At 36.3% G+C, this 18436-nt stretch overlaps 1 protein-coding gene and 1 pseudogene across 1 annotated transcript; one reads left to right on the forward strand and one right to left on the reverse strand.

Annotated features, from left to right (window-relative positions):
• Positions 1-1132: 1132 nt before the first annotated feature.
• Positions 1133-16956, reverse strand: LOC146483561 (von Willebrand factor-like). The gene is made up of 8 exons (XM_085105735.1): positions 16830-16956; positions 11465-11543; positions 10823-11241; positions 8688-8847; positions 6844-7268; positions 5241-5391; positions 3557-3741; positions 1133-1349 (listed from the first exon to the last, which is right to left on the reverse strand). The coding sequence occupies exons 2-8, from the start codon at positions 11523-11525 to the stop codon at positions 1332-1334; spliced, it is 1419 nt and encodes a 472-aa protein (XP_084961861.1). The 5' UTR covers positions 11526-11543; positions 16830-16956; the 3' UTR covers positions 1133-1331.
• LOC146483562 (uncharacterized) lies at positions 1677-2802 on the forward strand (annotated as a pseudogene).
• Positions 16957-18436: the final 1480 nt, after the last annotated feature.

Consider the following 18436-nt stretch of genomic DNA (forward strand, 5'->3'; position numbering starts at 1 on the left):
TATCTTTTGAGCTCTGAACCAAGGCGAAAGACAAACTTCAGTCTCCCAAATATTTTAGCTTTTTGTTTGAGGATAGTATTGAAATACTGCATTGGGGTTTCGAAAGTTCTTAATTTGTTGACTTTATTTAAGTTAATTTCGGTTTGACTTTTCCTGTAATCAGTTATTGATGAGAATCCGGCACAGACAACACGGGGTGCAGACTTGCAGACCTTGCAGACCTTGATTTGCCTCAATTTTTTTCTTGTCGTAATTAATTTCAAAAATTATTTCCATACTGTCATCGCAAGCGAAAATATTGATAAAGTTTATTCCTGTGCTTTTCGCGCGCTTCTGTATCATTTCACTGTCACGCGTTGAAAGTTATTCGCGTCGTACAAAACATGCGGAATTTGAGACAATTTTCGGCCTTGCCTCGGGGATGTGATATCGCCAGATATAACCTGAGTAATGATTGCAGAAGGGTAAGAGCATTTCTTTATATCTATAGTTTTCAGTCGTTCAGTTGTGTTGGTCGTGTTATCCGGTTGTGATTGAACTGAGTCAAGTAGTCAGTAACAACGTTGCACTATTTATTCTTATTTCGACAAACACACAGAAAAACTAAGCTTGATTGGCAAGTGTATTTACACAGATAGGCATAAAGAAGATTTTTTTTTCTACTTTCTAGTGATAAATGTATACAAAGGCAAAACAACGGACGAGTTTCATCCGTGTGGCAAGTCGAGAAACGGCTGATGTTTACATTAACGTCGGTGCGCAATTCTTTCAGTTTTTTCTTGCAGTGGACTTTACTCGCAATATTTTAAGCAAATTCTGTTTTAGGTCACGTAAAAAGGGAGAATTTACACTTTCTAGCTTTGAAAAAAATGGAAGTTTGGAAGTGTAGCATGTTATGAGGGACAGGGTTTTAATTTCACTGATTTCAAGTTATTTCCGTGTCTTTGTTCTCGCTGGAACTTTTGAATATTAGTTAATGTTAATCGAACAGAATCTAACCAACTGATCACTCGATTGGTGATCCTAGATTAGCACTAATCGCCTTTCTACGAGCCGAAGCTAGAGTCCTAGGTTATCCTCTCTCGTTCCAAATTAAACGAAGATACAAAGAAAAAGACTGAGTACATTTTTTGATGATTTTATTTATGCTTAACCACCAAACGTTATTACAAGAGCTTCGAAAAGCTTACAATTAACAATAGCTTAAAAGGAAAATTACTAACAATGTTACGAAGTCCCTCCTTAATGTTACCGAGTCCTTCTTTAACTGGATCTAAAATAATTCAAGCCCCGATTTCTTAACCTGCCTTGTAACTCAAGGAACAAATCATTTAGTTCAAGATGATTTCCTGTCGAAATAAAAGGGAAAAACCATACATCAATAATTTGTTTAATTTGCAATTTATAATTAACTGACCGCTGAGAAATATTTAAACAGTTAAAATTCGGCAGACTGTAGAAAAATAATAGTGCCTTTTGATAAAAAAATGAAAAATAAAAAGCAAATTGGAGATAATCCAGGGCACTTGTTCGACAACATACGGGTAACACATGACATGAGACACGGTAGCTACTTAAATGGGATTTAATTTTATTTATTTATTTTATTAGCTTCGCCAACAGATAATATGTTACAATAATGACCAACAACTTCCAGAATACAATAAGAACACAATATGGCAGGGAACCCGCAACAGCGCAAACCAATTACTGCGGACCCTTTAAAGACCTCCAGTCCAGGGCAAAAAACTTTACCAGCGCATGCGAAAATCCACCAGGGAAAGGGATTTATAAATTAAAGTTGCATGAGTATATCTGTTCTGTTTGTTACGCAGTAATATGCCTTGTGAACTGTGTTTCACATGACTAGAAACATAGGATTTTCAATACTTCTTAATGTATCAGAACTTTGAGATATTCGATCATGTACTAAGGATGGTGCCTCCTTTTGCTACATACGTTCTGCGCATCTCGGTATGGTCCTATAAAGATGCATACTAATTCAAAGGTATTTTTGCGCGGCTTATGACTTCGCGGGAAAAGAATGATCTTACCGAGGGCTACTAAAATCCAAAAGAACATTTGGGGTAACGTTAACCACGCGGTTTTCAGAGATGATTAAGCTTTAATTGTTTTTTTTTTTTTTTGGAGGGGGGGGGGGGGGAGTTGGGGAGGTGACAATACATTATTACGTGATATTTTCTCTGAAAACTTCGTTATTATCCCCAATTTTCTTAAATACCCTGAACGCTTGATAAATTCGACCATTAACACCTTCCTACACTCAAGAATAGTTGACCAGCAGCCCCAACAGACGCCGACAGAACCAAGAGCCATCGTTCGTGTAGTCATACCGTTTAAAGACCAGGAATCGGCAAAATATGTTAAAAAAGAACTTAAGGATCTCAGCATAAAGGTGCAGACAACTGTCCAGCCAGTATTCGTTAGCCGCAAAATTGAGCAAGACCTAAAAGAACGCGAAACCAAGCCACAGATCGTCAACCATCAACGCGTCGTTTATCATTTTCAATGTGACCTGTGTGATGCCGGTTATGTAGGTTATGCGTGGACACTTACACACACGTGTGGATGGACATAAATAAAAAGCATCTTCAGTGTATAAACACTACCACGAACAGCATGGCGAAGTCCCGAAAGACCTACTGGGGCGTTTTAGCATTCTGAAAAAGTGTAGAAATAAGTTCGATTGTTTGGTTAACGAAATGCTTTTCATCAGAGACCTAAAACCCACTCTGAACGTGCAAAACGACTCTATTCATGCAAAAGTATTTATTTAATTAGCCTTAAGGCTGGTTTCCATATGATCGCAGACCTTATTGCGATCTGCGATCATATGGAAACCAGCCTTTAAACACTATATGCTAATTTATTGTTACACCTTGCCGCAGACTCTGTCATTTTTTATTTCTCCTTGACAATGGCGTCATGAAGACACTGAAACGTCGGTTTTTATTGTTAATTTTTGCATGTCTCTGCATAACCAAATCTTTATTGATAATTTTCTTTTTGGATTTAAATAGTCCTCGCTAAGATCTGCTTTTCCAGCGTAGTCATAAACCGCGAAAAAATACCTCTGCATTTTTTCTTGCAATCGCAAAAATTAATACTCGCGAAATTCGGCTTCCAAATTTTCGCAAAATTAACTTCACGCGAAAATTAGTAAGCATAAGGTATTTTTTTTTAGGCGGAGGGGAAGGAAAAACGCCGGATTGGTTTATAAAGTCCTTGGCTCTTTTGTCCTGTTTAAGGTGCACTTTCAGTCTGTGGATAAAATCCTGAAAGTGACTATTCAATCAGGTGTTCAGATGCTTTATATACTGTACAAAAAATCAAAGTCCGCCGTGCTTGTTGAGACTGTGGAAAACGTCCACCAGTTTTTGACCTTTGAAATGAATTACCAATGAGCAGTACTTTCCTGTGGTGTCAGTGTATTTTACCGTACATGGAATAATGGGAAGTTCAATTAAGAAAATTTTGCACTCTTTACGAGACGGACATAAAAAGCCCTCATTCAGTCAAAAATGAAAGGAAATACCTGATAAGAAGAACAAGGGTTCATATTACATGCCCTTGACTCTTGTTCAGGACCTTCACAGTCTGCTCCGTATTCCCCCGTTGGAGGGGGGTGGGTACAGGTTCTTGATCGTGTTTCAGTTCCACCGCCGCAAGTTACAGAGCATTCACTCCAGAATCCCCAGCGAGAAAACCCTCCATCGACACCTGCAGATCAAACAACACACATTTATTTCTCTTAAAAGATCAATTATTTTGAAGTCTTGGCGCTGTTAGCACTATCGGTGTTTGCTGGGTTGGCTACTACTTACCTGCTTAAAAGAATAGGTCACCGTACCCGCAAAAGGAATACAATCCAATCAAACTTGCTTTCTGTACTTTAGTTTTTCAAATGTGAGTCTCTTTGACCAGGTCTTAATTTTTATTTAATGCTTTATTTATAATTAATGCTTTGTTGGTGCAAAACAACACAGATATGATGAACGGAGCAAAAACGTTACGGATATGAAATAATATCCAAATTAATAATAGAATTGTTAATTCCCTAATTTAAATTTGAGACTGGGACGGATTTTTTAAATTTTCATTTATTTAGAAACTGGAGTCCATTACAAGACAGATCACATTAGATTGCAACCACATAGAAGGCTTTCAAAAACAGGAAAATTAGAGACTTTGTATAGATACGGGGACCATCTCAGAATTAGAGACATTTGTATGAAATTTGGGTGACCTTTGACAGGTAACAGCCTGGTTACTACACAAAGGAACAGCCAATTTTGTGTAATCTTTCTGGCGATGGGGGTTCATTTCTTCATAAGACGTACTTTGGACAATGTGCAAACTAGGGCCCAGTCCTTTTATTCCGAAACTTTTACCTATCATCATCTAAACTTTAAAACCTATTTGGCTTTATATCGAGGTTAACATCTTTAAAATGAACTATGTTTCAAATAAGTTTGATTACTCTTCATCAGGTTTTCCTTTGAAACCACGAGTTTTTCACTTATTCCTGTTATGATATTTTGAGTGAAGTTTAAATTAATGATGGAATTAAGTTATTAGCGTAGGAAAATACGTATATGGCGAACAGACAACAGAATGTACAACAGCAATAAGAAAAAGAACACATCTTCAGCGTAATAGTGATTTTAGTTCATAGTTTTCATTTTACTATACTAATAGCGGCACTTACCTTAGGATAGGAGATCAGTACTAATAGGAAACTTACGCCACAAAACAGTAGGTTTAATGGGGGGTCTTTCATGAGGAAAGAAAATCGCTTTGTTCGTGCGTTTTAAATTTTGGTACATTCCCTTGCCGTCCACTGCAAAACAACCACCTGAAATGACCAAATTCAAGGTTTTGTGGAGAACGCGAGGACACGACGGAGATTTTTTCATTCTCTTTCTTAACTTGAGGGCCAATCCTGCCAATTTAGGTCCTGGGTTGTTTGCCGTTTCTGTAAATGTTGAACGAATTGAAATAATCGCGAAGTAGCACAAACAAAACAAAGTTATATTTTAAAGCAACGTTTTTGTTGGCTTTGCCGTCGACGCTGCGAAGGGTCCCTATTACTGAACTAGTTGACGCCCTTTTCAATAGTTTTTTTGACATAGCGGAGAGCTTAGTAGGAAGGGGGCCCTTATTGGACAAAAAAGTGAGTCCTTACTTTTAGGTAGAGATATCGGAAGGAGTTGACTTACTGCAAGATTCAGCAAGAATTGTTCGGAACAGATTTGACAGCTGGTCAAAATTTTCGACGCTGTGGACATTGTTCCCGGCTATTTCTTCCAACTGTCCTTCGAAGTCCTCGTACTGGCCAACTCCGATCACAACCACACGGACGCCTTTTGCCTGTAACCCGAAGAAAGAAAAAATGGGAAGATTCAGAGAGGGTGTGGTTACAGTAGGATCATCTTCTAAAATGTTGATTTCTTTACTATGATTGAATACGACATTTTCACTATGGCGTCATTTGACTACAACTACCAGAATCCTTCAGTTTTTTTGTTTTCTCGTGCTTATCAGAGCTATTGTTCTTTGCTCTCCACTGGGATTACAAAATTTGAATTTCAAAAGGAAAACGAAATGAATTCCGGTAGTTGTAGTCAAATGACGCCATCATGAAAATGGCCTATTACCCAACAGGCTGTTTCCAAGTTGCTGTGAACCTCATTATGGAAGTGAGGCTAAGTGCAAAGCTTTTCATATGAAAATTAGTTTTGTTTGCATATGAATGAAAACTAGTTTTCAGAATAAGAAATTTGCACTTAGCCTCGCTTTCATAATGAGGTTCAAAGCAACTCGGAAATAGATGTGTGGTTTACGTGTACCAATGTTTTGGACACGTGCTTTATCATATTATTTTGCATGAAGAGTATGGTCCAGTACGCGTTGCTGAAAATGTTGTATGCTGCCAGCGTAAAAGGTTTAATAAAATGTTACATTTAAACATATGTTTCAATTTTCACATACTTAAACTCTCAATAAGCTCATAGGGCTAGTGTCAGCAGGTATAAAATGGAAGATAATGATTGAGGACAGAGCATGTCATCCTGCTGCTCGTACTCTATGGAATAAACCCCCACCCCCTTCCTCACCCTCGCCCTTAAGCTAGTTTTAAGACTCTCTCAGGACCCACATCTTTAACAGGGCTGTAGTTATCTAGACGAGATCTCACAGTAATGTAATCTTATTTTTTTATCCATTGAGGTTTTAGGTAAGCGTTGTCAATAAAAAATGTGCAGTATAAATTCTTGACACGACCTCTACTTAAAGTGCATGCCTTGATGAAGTTATTAAAAAATTATTCCACGAGCGCGCGTTGAATTTGAGATGATAGATAGCCAACGTGGCGCGTAGCGCCGAACTGGCTTTAATCATACCATATCCAACAAGCGTGGGTGGAATAACATTTGTAATTAAAAAGACAATAAAGAAATATTGCTAGATCTTTCTGATTTCTCTTTGCAAGAACAACCAGAAGACAATTTCGGTTCGCTATTTCTCGGGCATGGTATAATGGCTCATATACCATGGCCGTTAATTGAGACAATCAAATCCCTGCAATTGCATTATACAATGATCCAGTTTTTAATAAATGAAATTATTACTATTATTCTTGCTACAGTTACTATTAAGTCTAAATTATTATGTAACTTGTACAATAGATTAGCTAGCATAGCATTACATAACAGAGAAGGAATATCTGATTTTTCTTGTAAGGCAGTAAAGTCTCCAAGAAGCATGAATAGTATTGAAGCAAGGTTTTAATATAAAATGTGCAAAATAAATAAACACTCTAACCTCCAGAAGGGGAACAATCTCAGGGAAGGATCTTGACCTACGATTGGTCATTCCGTCTGTGAAAAGAATCACAACATTTGGAGCCTTCTCTCTGTCCCCTCCCTCCAGAGTAAAGAGATCGTTTGCAGCTAGCAGTGCATTGTCAATGCGAGTAGGCATAAAACGTCTGTCGGGTATCTTTTCAATAGCCTCAACAAGGGCCTCTCTGTTGTAATATTTCTCTTCTGCAAAGGTGTTTAGCACTTTTGCTTTTTTGGCAAAGAGGATTATTGCAGCATGTGTAGCTTCTGGGCTGATATCTAAGGCAGAAACCAATTGTCCAAGGAAGCCTTTAGCCAACATAAAGTCGGCTATAGTCAGACTCCTAGTCCTGTCCAACAGAAATGCTACATCCATTCCTGGTGAATTTACACAAGGATCCGGTGCTGAAAGAATTTTAAAAAAAGTAAACGCCATATTACTTTACAAGATTCTCCCATAAATGTAATCTAGTTTATGGTTAGAAACCAGTCACTCAATCGGTTAAAGGGACTATCAACCAGTTTTGGTCGGTCGCAATATATACCACCTTAACATAAGGTGTTGCAAACTTCAGAAGGAACCCCAGCGAATCTGTAAACTTGACTACAGTCAAACGTAAAAAATAACAAAACTCCGTCGTTAAAAAAAATAAGATTTTTACTTTCGAAGCTCAAAGATGGTAAATGTAACGAATCACCGGCTACCTGTGTTCTACTGCATCTATTTTAAAATTTCAATTATTGCATTGAAGGATATATGTAATATGTCACCTAGCTATATTAGACTTAGTGTCTATTAAGTCGTGTTCTGTTTATTCCCTTAGATCTAATTCTTCATTATTTCTGGACCGTCCCAAGGGGCGCATGCTCTCCACATAAGGTGCTCGTTCTTTCTATGCTTCTGCCCCCACACTGTGGAACAGCCTTCCAGCAAATATTCGGGAAATTACATCACTTAGTATTTTTAAAAAAAAAATTAAGACGTATCCTTTTAATTTAGCTTACTACAAGTAATTCTTAGCAATGGCATTGGGGGTGGTCAATTGCTTATTTTAGTATTAGTTTTTATTGATATTTCTTATAATTCTTTATATATAGTTGTTATATCATATTTTTTTAAATTCATGTTAAGCGCGTTTGATCATTTTAATGTTAAAAGGCGCTATATATAGTGAATCAATTATTATTATTATTATTATTATTATTATTATTATTTACGGTTTAATGAAAAAGTTTCAAATCTTTTTCAAAGTGAAGTAGTTGGCACTGTGTGTCATCTTTTTTTGTTTGAATGTGTGACATCCAGAAAACCAATTCACCCATGAATGGTTCCTGACTCAAGATAAAAATTACCACTTTTGAGCTCTCAAAGTACACCTTATCTTTAACGCATTTTCATATACATTTTTTTACGTTTGACCGCCATGAAACTGCAAACAAACAAGACGGAGCGTGTTTTCCCGCATATCGTACGTCAACTGTATATGCAAAAAGAATTAAAAACAAGCGAAATGGTGTATCTTATTGAAATGAAAAAATCTTCAAATGAATATTGGATTTGTACTTTTAAACAAGCCATTAAACAGAAAGAAAAAAATTGATCTAGAGTATAAAAAGTTGTCAAATTCTACGCTTAAAGTACACCTTTTGCATGCATGCTCAGGATCGATTTTTTTCTGTTTCACCCCTGCTGAAAAAATCTTGAATACGGTAATGCTATCAGATCCTTCAGATCGCATGCCCAAATTAGTACTGATCAGAGGGCAAGAAGAAGCCTTGTTATCAATTGCCATTTTTTCAATGCTGAAAACTTTTTCTACTTACGGCAAACCAGCTTCAATATGTCATCTGTGTGCTCATCAAGACTGGCATAATCATCAACAAGGATCACATTTTCGCTTCCAATATCATCCAAAACCTGACGATGATCTTCTTTTCTGGAGGCTGGTCCAACGGCAACGACGATTATTCGGACACCTCTAGCCTAAAGAAAAAAACCTACCCCTTCAAAATCGTTCTCTTAGAGATGATTGGATTTCCCAATTTCAAATGTCCCGATTGGAGTTCCGATGCCAACATATTAAGAAATTTTCGGAGGGAATTTCCACAAATGAAAAAGTTATGATCGGTAAGAGGCACTTCGATGATGCATGCTTTTATCACAACTATTTATTAACAGCGAAATTCGAGAAACTGGTTGAATTTATAACAATCTACATCTCTTCATGGTTTGGGGCCTGTCTCTGCTCTCAATTTTACACATGCACGTCGAATCGAAATCATGCACATAGCACCCTGGGGCCAGATTCACAAAGTTAACATGTATCCCAACGATTGTTTCTGAAGAATGGTCCGTTGATAGTCCAACAATAAGCTTTTGTTTAGAAACAATACAGTAATAGCCCGCGTATAAGAACCTGGGTTTTAAGAACCTGTTAGGCTAAAACTTTCATTTTAAGCCCCCTCCACATAAGAACCTATTTAGGCTAAAATTTTAAGTTAGGTTCTTATCAGTGGGATTACTGTGAAAGTGTATAGGTAGAAACTGCTGAGTTAAGATCATCATCTATTTAAAAGTAACTTGACATAACTTTTTTTTCTTTCAAGCTTAAGTAGATGATATTTATAATATATATAGTATATTCAGATGAAATTTAAATGAAAATATAAGAACCTATTTTAAGAACCTTGGTAGCCTAAATTTGCTTTAAGTACCATTTATATAAGAACCTATTTCAGGCTAAATTGAAAAATTCAGGTTCTTATACGTGGGCTATTACTGTATCTAAGATACACGAGGATGGCTTCGTGAACCTGGACCCTGTCATCCGTTGTGTTAGCATCTCCACTTAAACATCGAAATATCAACGGTTTAGTAGCCCGCTAACAACACAAGGACTGTTAAGGCCATCAATAAATTCAAGCGCGAAACCAAACGCAATAGGCCATTTCCTAGTTGCTTTGAACCTCATTGTGAAAGCGAGGCTAAGTGCAAAGTTTTTTATTATGAAAATCAGTTTTCATTCATATGCAAATAAAACTAATTTTCATATGAAAAGTTTTGCACTTAGCCTCGCTTTCATAATGAAGTTCACGGTAACTCGGAAATGGCCTATTTCAAAGGTCAATGTTTGCAACCTCGTTCCCAGGGTCTCTCGTCTTCACGTGAAGAGGAGAGACCCTGGGAAGGAGGTTGGACACTGCGCTGTAAACATTTCCTGTAAGTTTTGCGTGTATTATTGTGTTATTGTTTATAATTTACTCTGTTAACCAGGACCCAGTTGTTTAAAGGCCGATTAAGCTATTTCTGGATTAACGTGAACTTTCGATTTGAGTTTAATTACTTATCAATAAAGATTCTTCAAAAATATTTTTGTCAATAAGTGTTGTCATTAAAAGCCTTTAAATACATGTTTAATGAGCGAGGTGAAAATCTTGGTTAATTTTTAATCGTGGATTCAGTCAAAAAACAGCAATGACAAAAAAGAATTATAATATAAAAAAAAATAATTATGATTAAAAAAATGAATTGTAATAATATTAATTAATAATAATAATAATGATAATAATAATAATAATAATAATAATAATAATAATAATAATAATAATAATAATAATAATAATAATAATAACAATATTATTAATAATAACCAGAAAAGGGAAAAATAATTTGTAATCCTCCATCGCCCAGAATGCTTAGACACCTACGGGACTTTAAGACACTCTCCGCCGAAAAACTGAAACTTAATCAGGCATGAACACATACAGACAAAAGACAAAATGGTCCAAAGGTGCCAACAGCGCATATGCTGAATTATGCCGCGTCTATCAGATTATGGTACTGTAAATAAATGTCGCCGAAGTACATTAAGATTCTGAGCGATGCATAGAGTGTATGCTTTCTGGGCCTACGCGGATGAATGACACTACTACAGCAACAGCTAATATAATAGCCTTACCTTCATCTCTACAACGTTCAGGTAAAACGTTTCTGTGTTAGGATGTGATTTACCATCTGTGTACAGAACCAAAACCTTCCTAACACCTTCTCTCAGTCCGTTTTGCTTTGTGAACATCTGGTTGGCAGCCATATCAATTCCCCTGTCAAGGCGGGTTGGCATACGGAGTCGGTAATTAATACGACGTTCTATTAAATCCAGAACGGCGTCCTCACTGTGAAAATCGACCTGCTTAAATTTGTTATGAAGTTTTCCTTTCCTTTCAAATGTTCCAAGCGAGACGTGAGTTCCCTCTTCTGAAATGTTAAATCGTTGTACCAGATGTTCCAGTGCTGATCTCAGTTGGCGGATGTTCCTTTTTTGTATACTTTTTGTCTTGTCCACCACCAAACCAAGATCAAGTTTACATTTGGAATGCGCTGTTAAATGAAAGCAGATATCAAATTATTTTGTTGATCAAACATAGGTTAGGATGCATGGAAAGTACTGGGTCCAGTTGATCAAAGCCCGATTAAGCTAATCCTGGGTTAATGTGAACTTTCATTCTAGATTAATTACTAATTAATAAAGATTCTTCTACATGATCGTTAATGAGCTGTCGAACAGCCAGGCCCTGGTTTTTAATGTTAACAGCATGCTTACCAGTAGGAATTATCGATAATATTCCAAGCAGACAAAATCCCAGGCCAAGAGTCTTCATCATGCTTCACAAGGTCGGATTCTGAAGGAAAACGAATGAAAGAAAGAATAACCTTAAAGGAGGCACTATCACAGTAATTTCTCTGCTCAAATATTTGACAAGGTACTTAGCTTTTTCCGGATCTAAAACAATTTGTTCTTAGAGCACTGAGAATAAAATACTGGGGGAATACTTCTGGGAAGAACAAGCTGCAATCAGTTTTTTTGGCAATTTCTACAAATACGCAAGACGAAAATTGTAAAAAATGGCCACTTTTTTTCAAGTTGAAATATATTTCAATCCTGGCCATCCGTAGCCAAAGAAAATAAATATTAGTTTCTGTGCACTAGTAGGGTAATTGCTAACAAACCTGAGCCATTATTTTGACATTTCCATTGATACAAATATGTATTTTTTCTATTCAAAGTGACACTAAAAGTAAGTTAGTATATTAGTGTTAGTGCATTTGAGTTAAAATAGACTTGACCTTAAGTCAGGTTCCACTTTTGTGAAAATAGGCTTTAACTACATGTATGTCACGTTTAATGCATTCTGAAGTTTAGGAGTAAGTATTTTGAAAAAAATGTAACTCAGTCAAAATTTCACGGAAAACAAAAGTTAAACATTTAAACGATTATTGACAAATGGAACTTCAATGTTTAAAATATTCAAGCTGTTTGAGCAAGGAATGACGTTTTGGAAGCACCGGCAATGTATAGATGAATCATGGTAGAGTCCCCAAAGTTAAATGGGGTAGTTTTGAGGTCACCTTGTAAACCGTCTCACCAACAACGAAAAAAAAAAACGCAGTGAGCTCAGTAAATGTGATATTTGTTTATGGGATATAATGATTGATGTTCATAGAAAAAATCAGCGAAATCGGTGAAAGCCGAAATTTGCCTTATCCGTTCTTACGCGGACAGCCTCTTAAGTTCCGGCACGGAGGCTGCATACTGCGGTAAACCATACCAAATTTTAGGTAAAACTAGAGACTAAAATAAATGATCAATTTCCACTTGGTTAGTGGCGGTTTCAGCGCGTTTTATCCCCATGATATCGCAAGGTTTTCGAACATGTTTAAAGCTTGTTTCAAATTTGTAGGGTTTTGCAGAAAAAGTAGTTCTTAAGCAGGTTTGGAAATTTAAATTTCTCAGCACTCGCCCTCTGGGCGAGTGACGTTCAGATTGTACAGGCCCGAATACGTTTTCACTCGCCAAATACTCCTCCCCCCCCCCCCCAAAAAAAAAAAATAATAATAATAAAATACAGTACAGGAAACAACTTTGTTGTTGTTGTTGATACCTTTTTCTTGGTGTTTTAGTTTATTGCAAGCACTGTTTTAGCTTACTATTAGGTTACAGGTAGTTTAGTAAATATAGTAGATAGGTAGATATAAAATATATAGAGGATTCGTCATTTCAATACTGCTGTCACACGTAATATTTAACAATTATTTACCAAAGTGGAGGTGAATAGTGATGGATATTTACCGAGCCGCGAAGCGGCGAGGAAAATATCCATCACTTTCACCGACAGTGAGGTGAATAATTGTTTTAGTATATACCACACAAGCTGAATAACTAGCGGACCAAAAAATTATTTTATTTCTGACAATATACCGACAAATGGTATGAAATTTTAAATCTCGCGCGCCTCCCGGTAAGCGATTTCTTTAATTGTAGAAAGTTCCGTCTCGCTTTTTTGCACACAAATAAAACTTTTGGAGACACTTGTTTAGTTCGTACAGTGCCATTTCTTCAATTTTTCTGTGAAATTCGTCTTGTTGTTGAAACAATGCTGAAAAATATTAGATGTTTCATTGCTTTCATTGTAGTTTTAGTGCTCGGCAGTTTTCGTAAACAAGGGATTGTATTTTCATTTTTCGCCTTAGAACATGAGGTTGAAAAGATTAAATAACTTACCATTTCATGCTATCAAACCAAACTTTGCTGCCATTTACGATTTTTTTAACGGCCGCCTCGTTTATCGAAATAATTTCCTCTTAAATAACCGTGGCGAAACGGGAAGTCATCTTGTTTCACTTCGGCTGCTCGGAGGTGAATAGTACTTGGCTAATCACCTCCGAGCTAGCCAATCAGCGCGCGCGAAAACTACTATTCACTTGTGTGGTACATACTAAATATACATATTGTGCTTTTGTAAAAATACGCAATATAAGCGAATAAATTATTATTATTATATTATTAAAATTATTGTTAGTTTTTCCGGAATCATTTCTTCGGAATCTCAGCGTCTGATTCATAGTCTCACACCGCCCTCGTCGTCATCTCCAACACTGTAATCATTCTTTTAAGTGAATACAACTTTCTCCTCGTCCTCCTCTTCTTCTCAATTGATAATTCAGTCCATATCTATCGCCATCTGATTTTGTTCTCAGCGGCATGGTTTGTTTGAGACCAGCAGTGTCACGACTACTAGTGGGTACCTCATGTAATTATTACTTGAACAGAAGCTATTTCTTTATTTATGAAGCAGAAAGTTTGCGTGTATGTACCAGGTTTCTAAAGCTTTCAGAATGTGAAAAAGTGCTTACGTGTAGATTAGATTTTTTCAAAAATTTTCAGTTACAGTTTTTTTTCCTGAAGATGAAAATTTTACTCGCCAAAACGGGCGAGTAACCTGAGATTTCCACTCGCCCGACGGGCTTGACACTTGCATTGGCGGGTGGGCGAGCGCTAATTTCCAACCCTGCTTATGTTCTTATGGGGACGCGAGCAAGACACTATTAAAGAGCAATATGTACCGTTATCAATTGTCAAGTACGTTGTTGCTCGTTACGTGCTCTGTTGCGCGGCTTACATGTACTCTAGTGGACTGTATAGACTGACTTTTTACATGTATTATTTTATCCGTACTTATGCTGTTTATCTTAAAAACATTTGGTAAAAAAAAATGTTTTTAACTGACTCTCAGCCTGGGTAATGTTTTTAACATGTTCTTAAATTTTAGTTAATCTCAGCCTCTGAGTCAACGTTCTTATAAAAAAAAGGTTCTTATAAAAAGAAAACAAAAAGAGTGTATTCCATCCACGATTCACCCGAGTGAAGATAGTTGCATCTTAACCAGATAGTTTCCCGACAAATAACAAAGACTACTGCCCCTTAATGGCTTTATGAAACAAAATCTTATTAGCAAATGTAAAATTTCACTTTACTCATATAAATATAACCCGCCAGTATACGAACAACAACCCAAATGCGAGATCTGATGATACTTTCTTAAAGCTCAAAAAAGCTCTTCTGTAACAATTGTGACACAGCATGGAATTGCTGCGGTGCTGTAAATTCAAGCAAATTGGAAAAACGCCAGAGACGCGCGGCTAGAATAAAGAAAGTATTGAAGAACATTGTCCACAATTTTTTATTAATTATTTTAATCTTAATAAGGATTGCATCGAAAGGACTACTAGACACAGCAACCACATTATATTACCGAGAGTTAAATTAGAGTGAACAGAAAAAGGCATTTTTCAATCATGGCGGTCTGGCTTTTAATCAAACATGATTTGTAGTTTTGTAGATTTTTAATAGTTTTATATTTCTATCATTTTGATGTGTGATATTTTTAGTATTTCTAGAATTTTTAACATTGTAATTAGGGCTTCCGTTAATAACAGTAATTTTGTTTTTATAACTACTGAAGGAATTACCTTGTTTTAAATAAAAGTATCTTCTTCTTCTTCTTCTTCTTCTTCTTCTTCTTCTTCTTCTTCTTCTTCTTCTTCTTCTTCTTCTTCTTTTTCTTCTTCTTCAACCTCAGCTCCTTTTAATCAAGTAGCTAGTTTTTAAGGGCTTCGTTAACCTAAGAAATGCTTCGGTTGATGTATTCGATTTAATTAATGGAAACTGATTTCTTCACTCATGAGTACTTAATATTTAGACCTGTATACAGGCAGGTTATTTAAATAACAGTGTCTTTTCTTCTTCTTCTTTTTCTTCTTCTTCTTCAACCTCAGCTACTTTTAACCAAGTAGCTAGTTTTTAAGGGCTTCGTTAACCTAAGAAATGCTTTACTTGATGTATTCGATTTAATTAATGGAAAGCCTGATTTCTTCACTCATGATTACTTAATATTTAGACCTGTACACAGGCAGGTTATTTAAATAAAAGTATCTTCTTCTTCTTCTTCGTCTTCTTCTTCGTCTTCTTCTTCTTCTTCTTCTTCTTCTTCTTCTTCTTCTTCTTCTTCTTCTTCTTCCTCTTCAACCTCAGCTACTTTTAATCAAGTAGCTAGTTTTTAAGGGCTTCGTTGACCTAAGAAATGCTTCAGTTGATGTATTCGATTTGATTAATGGGAACTGATTTCTTCACTCATGAGTACTTAATATTTAGACCTGTACACAGTAGGTTATTTTAAAGACGATCGATTCTGATAAATTGTTCTTCAATGTTACTCCACTGAACATTTTAAAAAAGAGATTCCTTTATTACATTCTCAGCAAACGTACTTCTCGTTAAAAGTTCGAAGAAGCCGCGAAATGATAAATTGATTCTTCAATGTTACTCTGCTAAACGTTTACATTTAAAAAAGAGATTCCTTTATTACAATCTCAGCAAACGTATTTCTCGTCAAAAGTTCGTAGAAGCCGCGAGATGTCGTTTTAAAGTACGTAATAAAAAGGAATATCATTCTTCATCAAACTTTAATTGTGTAATCTGATATGGCCCAACAGAATACGTTTTTTATTTCGGAAATGCGAATGTAAAACTCAACCGAACTCTCACTGTTTCTTTTGTTCATTGGCCTGAACGGTAGTTCCTTCACAATCAGATGGACACGTTTCTACCTTCACGAAATGACTTAGAAGATCCCTTAGTATACCAAGTGGTCACTTGATATCCTTTAAATTCAGTCAAGTGAGATTTACTATAAAACCGAAAATTAACGTCGCTTGAGTTTTGTATGCGGCATTAGTGGGATCGAGATTGACAGGAACAAGTAACTTAGTAGCTTGGCATGATCTGCAAGGTACACCAAAACTTTTTTTAAGATCTTTCATGCAATTAAATTCAATTCAATTTCATTTTTCACACGTACAACGAGATTCAGTACAATACATAAGAAACAGTAAACATTTATATTACAAAGGAGGATCCATGCATCCATGAAAGAGAATTTTTCTCAGTAGTCTGAGTATTAAACGTTATTCTCTAAACATTGCCAAAGGGAACCTTAACCAAGTAAAGAATGCTATATAGAACGCAGCCATATACTAATTAATAGTTATCTGGAAGACAGGACTGCATAAATACCTATCTAGAAAAACAAAGCAAATATTATTTGATCAAAGAGCTACCAAAGACCTACCCGTTAAAGTTAAGGATTGTGTTTCTTCCGAATAGAAGGACACTAATAAGTTGAACTGGCAGTGAATGAAGAAAACGACTTATATCCAGTTTGTCGTCTTGGATTGTTTGCCGATTTTAAATTAGCCTTCAGTTCTTGTGATTACACGTTTATATTTGTCGTTACATGCATCCTCCTTAATTAATTTGTTACTAAGAAAACTATTTATAACAGTGGATAGTCAAAGGACGTCATAAGTGCGTGCTGTAACGCACGTTCGTGTAATTGTTATTGGTAAAATCCAATCTTAACTTTATCTATCAAATGGATGCAGACAGCATCTCTAAGAATGTTCTATTTATATAAAGAAGAGCATCAATAATTTATGACATTCTTAAGCGCATAACAACAAGCAGAGTTTTATGAAACTGTTTTTGTTTAAACTTACGATATCGATTGTATGAACAATCTCAAATGTTGAATTATCGGATAAATTTCCCCTGCTTTTCTCAACTACACGGCAGTTCTGCTATAAAGGCAACTGAATGCGTACCATCTTAAACCGTTGCCACGGTGTGCTTAGCAAAGACTGCTTGTTCTTGAGTAAACGTGGTGGTTACTTGAAATACCTTAGATATAGACGAACAAAGAGATTTAATCCAGCAAATGGACGCCACCGTGTGTTATTAGTATATGCGGCGTTAGTCAGGACATTCATTTCGCGGCATGAGAAGTCTGAATCTCAACACATAAGAATTTCACAAAAGTTAACTTAAACATCAGCATCGTTCTTGTCGGTCAGATTTAACCGTGAGTAGTTCAAGGAAGGGGTTTCTGCCCGCACAAAACATTGAGAGTGGGAAAGGTAATCCGGCTTTGCAAGCGCGGTTTCTGGCTGTGGCGGAGCTTTGTCTAATTTATTTCCTGTTGTATATTTTGTCAAATTCAAATGCATTCTATGTAGTTTGAATATATCTTTGATTGTGAATGCATCGAAGAAGGAGAACGTTCTTTTGCTTCAATCGGCTAAACATCATTTCGAGAGCAGTGCAAATCTCAGATCGCAACCGAAAAGTAGGCGTCATCTGACAGCGAGTGACTACAACCCGGCCTTAGATCGGCGAACAAAAGCACAACAAAGCAAAAAACTATCAGTTTAAGTTGAAGAGTGAAGTGCGTCTGAAGAAAAAAACATTAATTAAAGATAGAACTGCTTTAATTTCTTTTGGAACAATTTTATCACTGACCAGTATTCAATTGCTGTGTAAACAAACACCTTCAAAAGCGTGCCGCCCAAAAAATTATAAAAAGTGAATATTACTTGACTAAAACTTACCCGTTGACGTTTGGGAGTAAGTTTTGACTATGGAAAACTGATGAAACGGGCTTTCTTTTGATAACGGTTCGCCTTCGTTGTAGAATGTTTCCTGGCTGAATCAGATGATCAGCGTGTTGAGTCAATAGGAAAATATATTAGCCTTATGTGAGCTCCCGTTAATTAATCTGGCATGTTACTATTAGGAACGCGACTAAAGTTAAGAAGTAATTACTTAATATGTCAAAGTGGACCACCAAACTAGTTTCCAATAACGTTTTTACCTTATTATCTTTTGGAGTTGCTACTGGCA

The sequence above is a fragment of the Pavona decussata genome, unplaced genomic scaffold (genome assembly GCF_977016875.1).
Source record: "Pavona decussata unplaced genomic scaffold, jaPavDecu1.1 SCAFFOLD_38, whole genome shotgun sequence".
NCBI classification, from domain to species: domain Eukaryota; kingdom Metazoa; phylum Cnidaria; class Anthozoa; order Scleractinia; family Agariciidae; genus Pavona; species Pavona decussata.

What these genes read in the sequence shown, in the direction of transcription:
- LOC146483561 (XM_085105735.1), bottom strand. Translation starts at nt 11,525, where the DNA reads ATGATGAAGACTCTTGGCCTGGGATTTTGTCTGCTTGGAATATTATCG. An exon ending in ATTATCGATAATTCCTACTG is followed by an intron (nt 11,242 to 11,464) that starts GTAAGCATGCTG and finishes TTCATTTAACAG; the next exon opens with CGCATTCCAAATGTAAACTT. An exon ending in AGATTGTTCCCCTTCTGGAG is followed by an intron (nt 5,392 to 6,843) that starts GTTAGAGTGTTT and finishes TTCGGGTTACAG; the next exon opens with GCAAAAGGCGTCCGTGTGGT.